At 29.7% G+C, this 13,022-nt stretch overlaps 1 protein-coding gene across 2 annotated transcripts in view; it reads right to left on the reverse strand.

The window, feature by feature from the left end:
- Nucleotides 1-13,022, reverse strand: part of LOC118181801 (gamma-aminobutyric acid receptor subunit beta-like) — a 534,459-nt gene that overhangs the window by 497,119 nt on the left and 24,318 nt on the right. For both annotated transcript variants that reach the window (XM_085808441.1, XM_085808440.1), the window contains exon 2: nucleotides 3,036-3,118. In XM_085808441.1, coding sequence (XP_085664567.1) covers nucleotides 3,036-3,118 — 83 coding nt within the window. The remainder of the gene's footprint in view (nucleotides 1-3,035; nucleotides 3,119-13,022) is intronic.

The raw sequence follows: 13,022 nt of genomic DNA on the forward strand, positions 1-13,022 counted from the left end.
GGAAATTTAATTTCTTAATATAGTTTACACTTGTTTCAGAAGTTTGAAATCGCTTGTTTCAGAAGATAAAGTGATTCACAGTTTTAGAAATAATTATCATTAAGTTTCTAAACATTGTTCACTCTTATATATGTCAACAAGCGGCCGAGCGCTAAAATCGTTGAACGATGGTAGTTCTGACCTGAGCTCGAATCCAGACTAATGGGCTGGCTGCATAGGCGCATTCGTGTTTTTTTTGCCTATGTGTAACGCGTATACGAGCTAGTCCCCCTTACAAAATCCTCCACGAAAGCATCCTTCCTCTTAAGCAGATAGCATTCGAGTGCTTTACCGTAATCAAATAAGCCAAAACTTATAATCGTGATGTTTTTCTATGAGGACGGTAAACTTTAATTCTCTATTTTAGCGAGGCAGATTTAATCCTTTATAACTTATAAAAAGTACGCTCACGACGAATTTGATGATGTCTTGACTCTAAGTATAATATGTATTTGGACTTTCAATAGAAAAGTTAAATAACATCAATTCTTCAATAAGATGTCTAGAAAGCTATTACGCCGATTTTTTTCGGTTACTAGGTCTACTCGTCGCCAATAAAAGTGTTTTCCTGTTTCGGAAACATGAAATATTTCCTTTTCTTTCTGTGTCCGAGAATTCGCTACTTTATTTTCTTTATGTTGAGATGACGTAACGTTTGACGCCAAAAGGAATAAGTTGTTGATATGTTGAATTGAATTATATATTTGCAATTCTTGAACGAATGTACCAGCTTCTAAACATGATTTTCAGAATTCAATTCCGAAACATCCTTTAAGATGCACTCATGCCTACTTTTTTGCTCATTTCATTCAAAATATTAGATGTTACCAAGTCCTTTATTTATAATTCCTATTGACAGATATTTATTCTTTACAATTCCTGTTATCAGACTCTTGTTGTTTATAACTCGCACTGCTAGATTTTGAGCATGAATATACTGTGTTACTTCTTAATAACTAATTATGATCTCTAATTTTGGGCAATAGCGGATTAATGTTTGCCCACATTTTGTGTATGACAGGTTTATTTAAAATCTTCGATATGATTTAATATAAGAATAATTTTTAGCATTAACAGTGTATTTGATACATATAAAGTAAGGAAGAAAGTCTTCTGACTTGAGAAACCTCATTGAACTAATATATCATGATTACATAATATCATGATTTTTAATAGAAAGTACCTTCTACCACTTCGTGTGTTTAGTAGGTCGCAGTAGGTTTCCATGATAGGGCCTCCTACGTTATTGAATCTTATGCTGCGACGTTAAAGATGCTGTATTCGTCTACCTGCAAGTCTACTTGATCAAAACCTCATGTTGTTACTGCTAAGGACATACTAATATAGCATATGTTGGAAAAAGGCATGTTTTTTTAAAATCATCTAGATGCTGTTCTTGTATTGGAATTAAGGTCACATAAAATACTTGAAAGCACTATTTGACGAGATATGCTTTTATTTCATGTATTTGCTGTCACTTTCAGCTTCTATTTAAAAAGCAAATCCATCTGAAACCGAGTCAATGATTTTACATATACGTATGATTTAAAGAATTCGTAGTTTTATGCCATTTTTGACAGTATTAAGAAGCTTTAATTATAGTTTACATCACTTAGAAAAAAGAACATATCCTTGAAATATTCTAAAACTGAGGATACACTCAAGCAAAAAGGAATTGTTTTGTAATTTGCAATAAAGTCTCTGTTAAAAACTTACCTTGAAAAAATACACTAAATGATGAAAAGGAAGACAAATACCAAAAATGTATTAAATATGTATAAGATGCTACCAGTTTTGAATAGTAAGTACATTAAAAATAAATTGTAAGCCCAGTAAACATTCATTTTTCAATCACAAAAAAAAAAAAAAAAAAAAAAAAAAAAAAAAAAAAAAAATTCTTTTTTTAACAATGAATCCTTTTTGTTCCTCAGCTGTAAGTTTAATGCTCTAAAAATTGATCAAACTTTATGCTTAATTTTTTTTTTATATTTTGATCTTTCTTATACTTTTTAATTCGCTCTTGTTCAGTATAACGGGCATGAAATAATATAGTGTACATTTAAAGTACCATTTAATCCAGCTATAGCTCATGAAAACATTATTTACACCGATAAAATAAATGCTATCTTTCTTAAAAGCATTTTAAGATTTTAATACAGTTTCTATCTCTAGGAATAAATAATTGTCACGAAACGATAATGATGTAAAGTGCTACTACTACTTTCCTGCTAAAACTGAAAGACATTTCATGTCTGAGCATCAGAGGTATATAATTTTGCCCTAGTAAAATGAAAGTAGTTTTAAAGTTAATACATATAAAATTATTAATTATTGGACTCAAATTTGTTTGGTAAAAAATTGCATTTTTGCTTACAAAATGCTGACTACGTTTAACACTTACGTTATTTGTAATGTGTCATATTTTAATACATTAGGAACTTTATATTTTCTTAATAATATTTTCATTTCATAAAAAATATTTCTAGGTTATATGTGCATTATTATCATTACTTCATACATATAGTGGCATTATAAAAAAATAAACATCTTTTCGAATTCAAATAATGAAAATTTTGAATTAGTTCATTATTCTAAATTTATTTATAAAAATTTATTTTTACTTTCTGAAGCATTATTTCATAAAAATACTTTAGAATTTTTTTAAATTAAAATATTTGAATTTTAGTTCTTCCAAATACAATAGATTAACAGAAGCATCTACTAATCGTATTATGTTGCATTATTATTATTATTATTACATACGTTTACCTATCTTAATGTAAGGCTTTCATATGGGAGTGTATTTGATACACAAAATACACTATTTTCCCTTTCTTCATTTATTATTTACTTCATCTATTTTCCTTTTGATAACTATCTATTCTTTTATATATCTATATCCTTTCATTTTTTTACAAAACATAATTTAAAACAAATATTCTACAAAAATTTTATTGTTGCTCTTAAATGAAAGAAATTGAACTAAATTCACATACCTCCGTAATTTGGCCGTACACGTTTATCGTATCCTTTGCTGAAAAAGCTGTTTAGTATTTCGGTGATGTTTATCTTTTCCTCCCTGAAAAAAATTTAAAGAATTTCATTCACTCCACTTTAAAAAACTAATACTATTACATATTGTACAAAGTTACATTCTCTAACAGAGATTCAAATTTTCTTGTCCTTGCATATTCCTTGACAGCCCATTCCATAAACTAAATCTCGGATACTAATAAATTCTCAGTAAATATAGGTAACACTATTTTTAATTTAAATTCTGCAATTACAAATAGTAAAGAATAATGTGAGATTAACAGCATGTCAATACAATGATTAGAAGAGACTTGCTACTATTCGCAAAATAACAAAGAGAGAGGAAACGGCGTGTCTGTCATAAATAGTCTTTTTCCAACTACGGTTATACTAATTTCAAAACTATTGCCTCTATCTCGTCTCACTTCATCATCATTTTTTACTTTTTCTCGAGCACGTAACATCACGTTCTATATAGAACTATACATACATCATTGTGGGAATCACTGATCTACGATCGCAATACAGGAAACAAAAAATGGACAATTTAAAGAAATTTCAAATTCCTAGAAATATCTAGATTTCAACATTTTGAAATTTTAAAGAAAATGCCGATATATTTTCTTAAATGTTGTTCCACGAGTCTAAATAAACATTAACTACTATCTACCCTTATAAACTATCACACATATGCTTAATAATATAATTAGGTGCCGTATAATTATATAATTCATATACCATATACATGAATAATATGTATGAATATGAATAATATATATATATATATATATATGAAATAATAATCATCATTTTGCCCTATTATCAAAGAAGTATCGATGTATACTATAATCACTATCAAGGTTTCCAACGTATGTGATTTGAATAAAATTATCTTGAAAAATTTGGGACACCTTTTAACTAGATATCATTGTTTCAGTATCAGTAGATACCAACAAAATATCTTAGGAATGGAAAAAACATCCACTTTCTTAGAATATAATTAGTTTAGGGATTGTGGTATTGTAATTGACTTTCATCGTCATGTAATATTCCAATATTAAAAGTAAAATGGATATACACCGCAATGTTTCCTACTACTATCATTTCAAATGAGCATTCAAATCATGTTTATAATGATTGTTTATCTTATAGTTCTTAATAATTTTTCATCTTACAGCGCTGCAGAATTTTTGACCATGATATCCTCTAAATATCTGCCATGTCTCAAAATTTTAAATTCAGAGTTATATTCTGAATGTCCATGACCTTCCAGAAAACTTACCTACTGCAGAATATAAAGCGATGTACACTTTTAGCATTTAAAAAGAATTAAAACGTCCGACAAGAAATTCAAATGTCACATAAATACTTATTATATTGCTTCTCTACCTTTCTCGAAATTTTAGCAAAATGATTTATTTAGTTATTCAGTTGTGTTTTCTATTCTTAAAATAGTAGATATCGGTATTATGAAATGATCCAAATTCACAGTATAACCATAAATGAATAGACCGGATTTAAGACGAAAAAAATATGCAGAAAAACCTGATAAATTTAATGCTGGTATAAACACGTTCGCATACTATCAAACGTAATAACTTATCAAAGAAATAGTTGATAAAAAATATTATCTATAGCAAGGTTGAATTTTGAGAGAAAGATAAAAATAAATTAACACGAATGATTTTTTTTCGCTTTACTTTTCCTTAGATTTAAATAACTTGTAACATTAATAACTGAAAATGATAAACTGCTAGCGGAACTTTTGCAAGAAACGGACTTTTAAGGCTTAAACTAACCTCAGAGAAACTGATTTTATTTTGATTTTCTGCCTACCGTTTTAAACCATAGATCTTTTAGAATATTAAATCCGGTACAGATGACTTAACATTAATCGAAATTTCGAAGCACTGTAGAAAGGTCGTCTTGTTGGCATTCAAATTAGCTCAATTTTAGCTTGTAAGTGTATTTTTGTTGCCGCGCAAATATCGCACTATATATACTTACAGCTGAATAATATACAATTTATGCATTTATAAAAAAAGGTAAGATAAACCAAAGTTTACTTCTGAATTTAAGAAATGTGAAATAAATAGAGAGCCTGGACTAAGCTTTGAAAATATGGATTCAGTTTAGAAATGTAAAGGGAGTAAAAAAAAATGTGAAGATGCTTGTAAGTGGGAAAAAAGAAGGAAATGCTTGTATTCTACCTTAAATTTATTGATACGGGTTAGTTTTAATTGTGGGTGTTAGTTTGAATATTGTGGCTCTGCAGTTCAATTTATTAACTTGGAAAAACTTTAGATTAGGAGAAAATGTAATGCTTTTGAAAAAACAATGTTTTCGTATACTAAGCCTTTTTCTCAGCCATAGTTCCAATAATTTAATCACAGCAAGTTTTCGCATCTTAAAAACTGCAAAAATAAAATCATAACGTATCAAAAGCTTCAGAGCAATAAATTCAGTTATCCAAAAGTTACCATCTTCGCAGATGTTCTTATAATCGATGTTGAAAACATGTACCTAAAGTACCTTCTTCACTATGACAATAATATTTTAATCTTCAATCAAATCAGTTGGCTGCTAAATAAATTATGGGAAATCACTCACGCGAGAGGAAGAGCTTTAGTCAAGTTATAAACTGAAATAGAAGTGCATATAAAGACTGCTATGAGAACTGAAATATTGGAAAATATTTATTTTAATGACAAATTTTTCTTGCTAATCAATAACTCAAAATTCAAATCTTTGAACTTAAATACAAAAAGCTTTTTTTTTTCTTCTTTTTGAATTTTTTAGGTTTGTCAGCATTTTTTGTACGAGTATTCTTTATTAGTTCAATTGTAATTTTTATCTTTACAAAAGGTAGTCCAGTCAATTTCACCTCGCATACAACTGAGAGTGAGTGAATGAGTGAGTACACCGCTATGATGGCTTCTGACCACGAACATGAACCAAACGGAATTATATACCATTACGGCGGGGAAGACTCAAAAGTAACAAGGTTGAATATTAAATATTAATAACAGTTTTTACAGTTTGATAACTGCAGGCACTAAGCGTTATTCTGGTTATCTGCTTTAAGTTCTGAGTACCAATACGATAAAACACTAATAGCTTCAGCCTTATCTGACTCTTCAAAGCTGCGCTTTTCTTATGTAAAAGAAAAAGACAAAAAACGCACGAGATGCTTTTATAATGTGCTTTGCGCTAACTATTCTTACTATTTTCTGATATTATTTCGTGAACATACAGTAGAAAATGCTTTTAGATATTTTTTTAATTCTTAGAAAATAATTCCTTGAAATATCTGTTTACTGTATTATATGAATCATTATTTTACTTTGCTTAACATTTGGTAAAAATGCGAAGTCATTAATGGTAATACTATTTTTTTTATCAGAAAACATATTATAGTAAATTATGATTCATTTTAAATATTTTACTGTCATTCAAGAGGGCAGAAAACATAATTTAGTATTACAGGGAGAACATTTCCAAATTAGCTTTTCCTTGGTTTATCTCCGTTTGTTACTATTCTCTGATAGTTTAATATTACTTACAGATATATTTAAACTCATTTTAGCAATCAGAAATCGTGTATGGTCTGTTAAATATGTATTTAATAATTAATTTTGTCATGGTCGACATTGCTCGTAAAATATTCTACTCATATTTGAATCTACATATTTGATATCTATACCTGCGAACAAATACACTTTCTTTTCGTTTCACCATCGACGAAACAGATGGCCCACTGGGTTGGGTGATTTTCAGCCTGTTGAATCCCGTCGATGGAATCAAAAATAAATACATGAATAAACATAATTAAAGAGCGTAGTACTGTGTCCTCCGGAAATTGGCCACGAAGCGAAGAACATTGAAATAAGGACCAGAACATGGAAAGAAGGTTCATGGTGGGGACTGCTGAGACTAAGCGGAACACTTTTTACTATTATCATACATGTTAGGCATACACTTATATTAAGGATGTGCTATAAAAATCAGGCACAGATGTAAAGATGACCAAATGCATTACAAATTGTGGAATACATTAAATGAGTTCTGAATTAATCATAATATTAAATATAATTAAAAACAGCAAAAACAAAAAAATACGAGGCATTAAGTAAATTAATATATGTACAGAGCAGACTGCTGACGGCACGGTGTCCAAGGAAAGTAGTCACTCCAGGTTGTCAGCAATGCTTTTAGCAATGGTAGTGCAGTCTCTAATGCGGCTGAGCGCATATTTATTCTTAATTGTGTTCTTGAACCATGCTGGCATATTGATTACAGTTGGTCTTTTTAAATGTGAATTCCCTGTGTGCGAGCAGTCAAACAGATTGGAATTTCGTTTGGTCTTGCTTAAATTCCTTTTTGAATTTAAAGTGCATAATTCATTACCTACAATAGTGTAAAAAAATTGAAGAGCGCATTATTTTAATTTAAATAACCAGCTGTATGTTCGTTGTTGTACCATATCTGAGAGAGAAATTAACCCGAGAATACGCAGTAAAATTACTCTAAGCCAAAATACCTGTTGAAGCAAAGAGTGATGAATTAAAACAATGTTGAAAAGTGCAAGATAAGATGAAATTGAATATGCAGAATTTATTCTGAGAACACACATATAGATAATTTTTAGCCAGTTTCAATAAGTACTCTCTCATGAGAACTCTCATAAAGTTTGAGTAGGCTCTAAAACCCAAAATGAGCAATATACTGTTTAAACCCGTTAATGTAATCAACCGATATCTTAGTAAAATGTAAAAATCTATTTAATCCTCTTTAAGTGTTAAAATTTTTAAAAAAACCAAGGAGAAATATTTTAGAATAATTTATGCACTTTAAAATATTTGTGCATTATGCATCAAGTAGGACTTTATGTCAGATGTTTGCAAATGAATACTGCTATAAAAAGAGTTAAATTGAACAGTAAACTTTATCATGGACGAGCTCTGGATCATCAATAATTTGTTGCATTACTTAAAGAAGTTGAATTTGAGTAAAGGGAAATCATTTATCGTAATGTGGGGAGCTGCATTAAAACGATATTTTTATTTAAAAAACGAAATTAAATCCTTTTACGTCATGCATTAAGCCCACGTGCAATTTGAGTTTGAGATCTTAAAAGATTTGATCGCTGGATACATTGCCCTAGTTACATTCTATTCTTCATACAGGGACCAACACCGAAATTACTTCAAAATGGTACACAAAGAACTATTCATCACCATCATTTTCTGTTAAAAAGGGAATCGTCTTACTCTTCTGAATGAATGAAAAGGTTACCATGAACGAATCATAATTAAATTAAAGTGTATAGTATTCATTTCTAATTTTCCAATCAAAAATGAGTATAATACAAATGTCGTTTGCTAAGGAGTGCAAGACTGCGCCTGTTGTTGGCGCGAGCCGTGAGTACCATACAGATGACAGTACGACTTTGTACTGTGAATCTGACTGCCTTACCAAAGGAGTGGGTCTTTCGGTACGGCAAGTCAAAGTCACGGACCATTATCCCGGTTGGGCGACCGTATACAATTCTTCCGGAAATTGCTAAAAATTTGCCATAGAATCGTGATTGTTGTATTTCTAAAATACTGTGCTAATACTTAGCTGAAGCTTAAATAATAATTGCTCTTGTTATGGTTACTGTTAATCATTATTTTACTCAACATTTAAAAAAAACGTATTGGTATCCATTTATGTAATAACTTTAATAAGAAAAGAATTCGGTAATATTTGTGAATTTTGTCTGAGACAAAGATTTTATGTGTTATGCTGCAAATACAAGTTTGCTGATCTAAGGAATTTAAATTTCGGGCTTTCCATATGGTAAGCTTGACATTATTTGCATATTTAAATTACTACTTTTAAAGTCTTGCTTCTAAAATTGCATAAAATGTATCTAACTTATTTTGCATGTTGTTTTCAGAATTAAAGCTGCGTTTAGTAATAGATTAACATATGGAGGAAAACAGAGAAATTACTTTGTATGCTTGAGTAGTTTTTTTAGGATAATTTAGAGGTCAAATTATTCACCGAAGTCGATTAAAATATATTTAGCATTCCCTGTACTTAAATGTAAGGTGAAAGGGAAATTGGGTGCCACTCACAGCTCAGTAGAAAGTTTGCAGTCATTACTTTCTTTTCGTTCAGAGCGCAATGCATTATTATTCAAAACATATTCGAATCAAAGCAATTTATCTTTACGCTGAACGTGGCCGTAATTTTGAAGCCAAAGGGGAGAAAGACGTTAAGAGAAGGCTTGTTTCCTCATTAAAGAAAGTTAATCACGTATTGCTATCGCCAGTTTGAATCCAAACAAGTCGCCTAAGACCTTACAGGTTTAACAAATCAGCCACATAAATTTCCATTATTTTATGTCATGCAATCCATAGACTTAAATATTTCGATTATACAAAAGCATATCGTAACTAAAAAAACTTTAGATTTTTTTGCGAAAATGAATTATCGAAAATGTTAATCCTCAACTTATCTATTTCTATTATCTATTTGTATTTATCTATTTCTTTATTATCATTAAACTCTGGAAAATGGACATCTTTGTTATTGCCTCTACTGATTTATTTTTTTTTTAAATTTCTAAGCTGTTAAACTGAATGGTGTAATCAAACGTCTATGTTTTCTTTATTATAATATTAGGTTGCAGACCTTCTAGGTGTGCACGAATTTCAGTTCATTACATCCATAAATGTTCTTACTTCTTTTATCCAATGTGCATTAGGTCTTCTTCGACATTAATTGTCAAAGAATATTATCTGAGGATGACATTTTCTTATTTGATAATTCATATTACGTTTCCTTTTGGTTTTAGTAAACATCATTTACTATGTTTAAGAGAATTTTTGAGGTAATGTTTCATTGCATTAAGTACTTTATTAATGGTTCTTCAAACCCGCAATTTTACCGATTTCTTGTGATACCCTGATGAAGGATTATTAGTGCTACAACCTAACCATCTACGGATGTTTATTCCAAAGTAGTTTAATTAAGTTTAACACTTAGTTTTTGAATATTCGCTTACTGACAGTTATGGTTTAATTTTGACAATTAAATCCCGTATAGAAATATCTAGCTTTCATAAACTAATTTATACGAGTTTCGCAGAAGCTATGAAATAATTCCAACGAAATTCAGTATATTATAATCATATTGAATAAATGAAAACAGTACAAACATTTAAAATACGAATGAAAAAAAATATTTTTTTTGTTGTTTGCAAATTCTCTTTACAATTAGTACTTTATCGTGCCTTCTCCACATTTATCAAACAAACGATGCTTTAGTAAGTAAATCAAATGTTATCATGTCCTTTAAAAATATACAAAAATATTTAAAGAATTTAATTTCTTTAACAGCCACTTTAAAATTTGAAACTCGTTTCCTGCGCAGTCCAAGGTTATTTCTCTTGACGAATATCAAACTTAACACTATACATATGTTCACTTATTTCTCTCCTCATTTAAAAGTTTACCTTGTTCAGATATATTATCCTAAAGCAGATAAATTCCTATTCGAGATAGTAATGACAAACTTCAGTAGTATAGTGAAGAAAAAATTAAATACGTTCAAGCTAAAAGAATCTGCGGAACGATTTATTAAATCTGAATTTGATGATCTGTATTGTGATTACGTTTTCGACTTAATTATCAAACCCATTAAAGACTAGTTACGATGCTATACGAAGAGTAAATTTCTTAGCTTATTTATGATCTCTCAATAAGCATACATACTCTAATTCACGTTTCGTCGATATTTTTACACTACATTTGTTTCACATTCCCTAATTAAATTAAAGATAAAAATAAGTTTAATCGATAATTAAAATAAAAGGCAAAAAGAGAGTATTTCTGAACAACTAATTCCGGTAAGCGTAGCATGCTTTAAGAAAACATATTTTCTTAGCAAGCAGCAAACGTTTCTAAAAATTTCAAATTTTCAAAATATTCCAAAAATTTGCGTTGACTGAAATGCATTTTGATTAAAACATTATATTTCATCATGCATAAATTTTAATTGTTTGCTGTGAAATTCAAAATGTATTCAGTGTTCTTAATTTGGAACGTAATCCTATTCAACTGTAATTTAAAAAAATCTCTATTTTTCGTTTACGGAAGGAGCAGAAATACATTCCAAAACTGAGCTGTAATTCTTACATACTTATTTCTTCGTTATGACGAAGAAGACAAAAGGGTGAACTGATGATCATAAAGAAATGAAAATGTGGTAAGAAAAATGCAGAAAGTAATGATTAATGGAACTACAATACTTGAAATAAATATCTTATGAAATTAATTTGCCACTGATATGAATAATGAGCCAAACAGCATTGCAATACCGTTTAGAATACCAATTCCTGAAATTATTATCCCTCCATCTCTTAAAGAGGTACGAAGTAAAAAAATGGCATTGTTTTTCAACAATTTTTGCTTTAGAGGATCATGTAAAATAATATTCAGACAAGTTTGATATTGGAATGTCTCAAGCATTACTGTTGAAAAAACGAATCAAGAGAAACGCATTCTCTTGGAATGATACATGAGGTAAACTGTATGTTTCGAGAAAATTAACTGGGCTGATAACTGGGCGAGATTAACTGGGCGGATAACTGGGCAGATAAATTAACTGGGCGGATAATGGTGCTAATTTTGTTCTGAAAAACATAACCGAAAGTCACATGCTTTAGTCGGTCAATAAGTACTCCGTTTTAATGTTATTTTTCAACTAACAGAACTTAAAGCTAATACAGAACAAAATAAAATTATCAATGCATAGTGACACATGTATGTTTCATAAACAGAGTAAGTGAATTAAAATTTTATTAGCTCATTTTTGCCACAAAATATTCTATTTTTTACTGCATAGAAATTTATATTAAACATTAAAAATCCAGCCGTCCTCCTAAATATATTAGTAGCATTTCTAACCAACTAATAAACCAGTACGTTTTTTCTTCTTCTGGTCGAAAATCTAAATCACTTTTGCATTAAACTGCATTACTTCTGTATCAAAACATTTGCATGACTTTCGCAGAAATAAAGAGAGAAGTACGTGAGAAGCGCATAGAACCTATGAAAGTGTGTTACCAATAATTAACGACAAACACCTTGTTTTTTTACCAACCTTTTCTATACAGGTAGTGCTTACAGAGAGCATAGAATTTGCATTTGCTGAAACTCCAAACTGACAGCAGCTTTTCGTAGAATTAATGCTCAAGTATTAAGTACATTTCGTTTAAGATCCTCTCAGTGTCTTTGCATTATTTTAGGCAGTTCGATGAAACTAGAATAATCGGAAGTGGAGCTTTATGCAACAATAAAAACGAAAGAAATTGTAAATGCTTTAGTTTAAAAGTGCAAATGCATGTGTCTCGGGTATTTACAATTATGATTCTAAGCCATTACATACCTTCAGGCAACGGTGACGTACTTTTGTTTTGCAAAATTATTAATGCTCTGTTTTAATAAAACTGATAATATCAATAAAATGATTTAACGGACAGTTTAACGTGTAACACTTGTAAATTTGACGTTAGTAAGCTGCTGTAGTAAATACAGTTTGTTGCCTTTCGCAAAGCATTTGAAATATAAATGTAAACTGTATGTATCGTAATGTTACAAAGGTAAAAGAGATGATGAAAAGTGAGAAGTAATACTTTATGCCCTCGAGACGCTGAATTTTACGTCCTTAAGTATAAAAGATTTACTTCACGAGGAAGAAAAATGATTGCTCTGTAACACAAAATTTAAGGCGTTAAACGAATTTATTGCATAAATGGGTTAGAATTAATTACAATAAAATACCATTCACAAGAATTTTTATCTCTTTATATATTAGCAAAAGATACTATACGTAGGAAAGGTTTTAAATATATTTAGCGTTGACTTATAAATTAAATTTTACAATCTTATAGTTTAATA

Source organism: Stegodyphus dumicola, chromosome X1, assembly GCF_044657685.1.
Source record: "Stegodyphus dumicola isolate Sdum_Otavi_A_Nest chromosome X1, ASM4465768v1".
NCBI lineage: Eukaryota > Metazoa > Arthropoda > Arachnida > Araneae > Eresidae > Stegodyphus > Stegodyphus dumicola.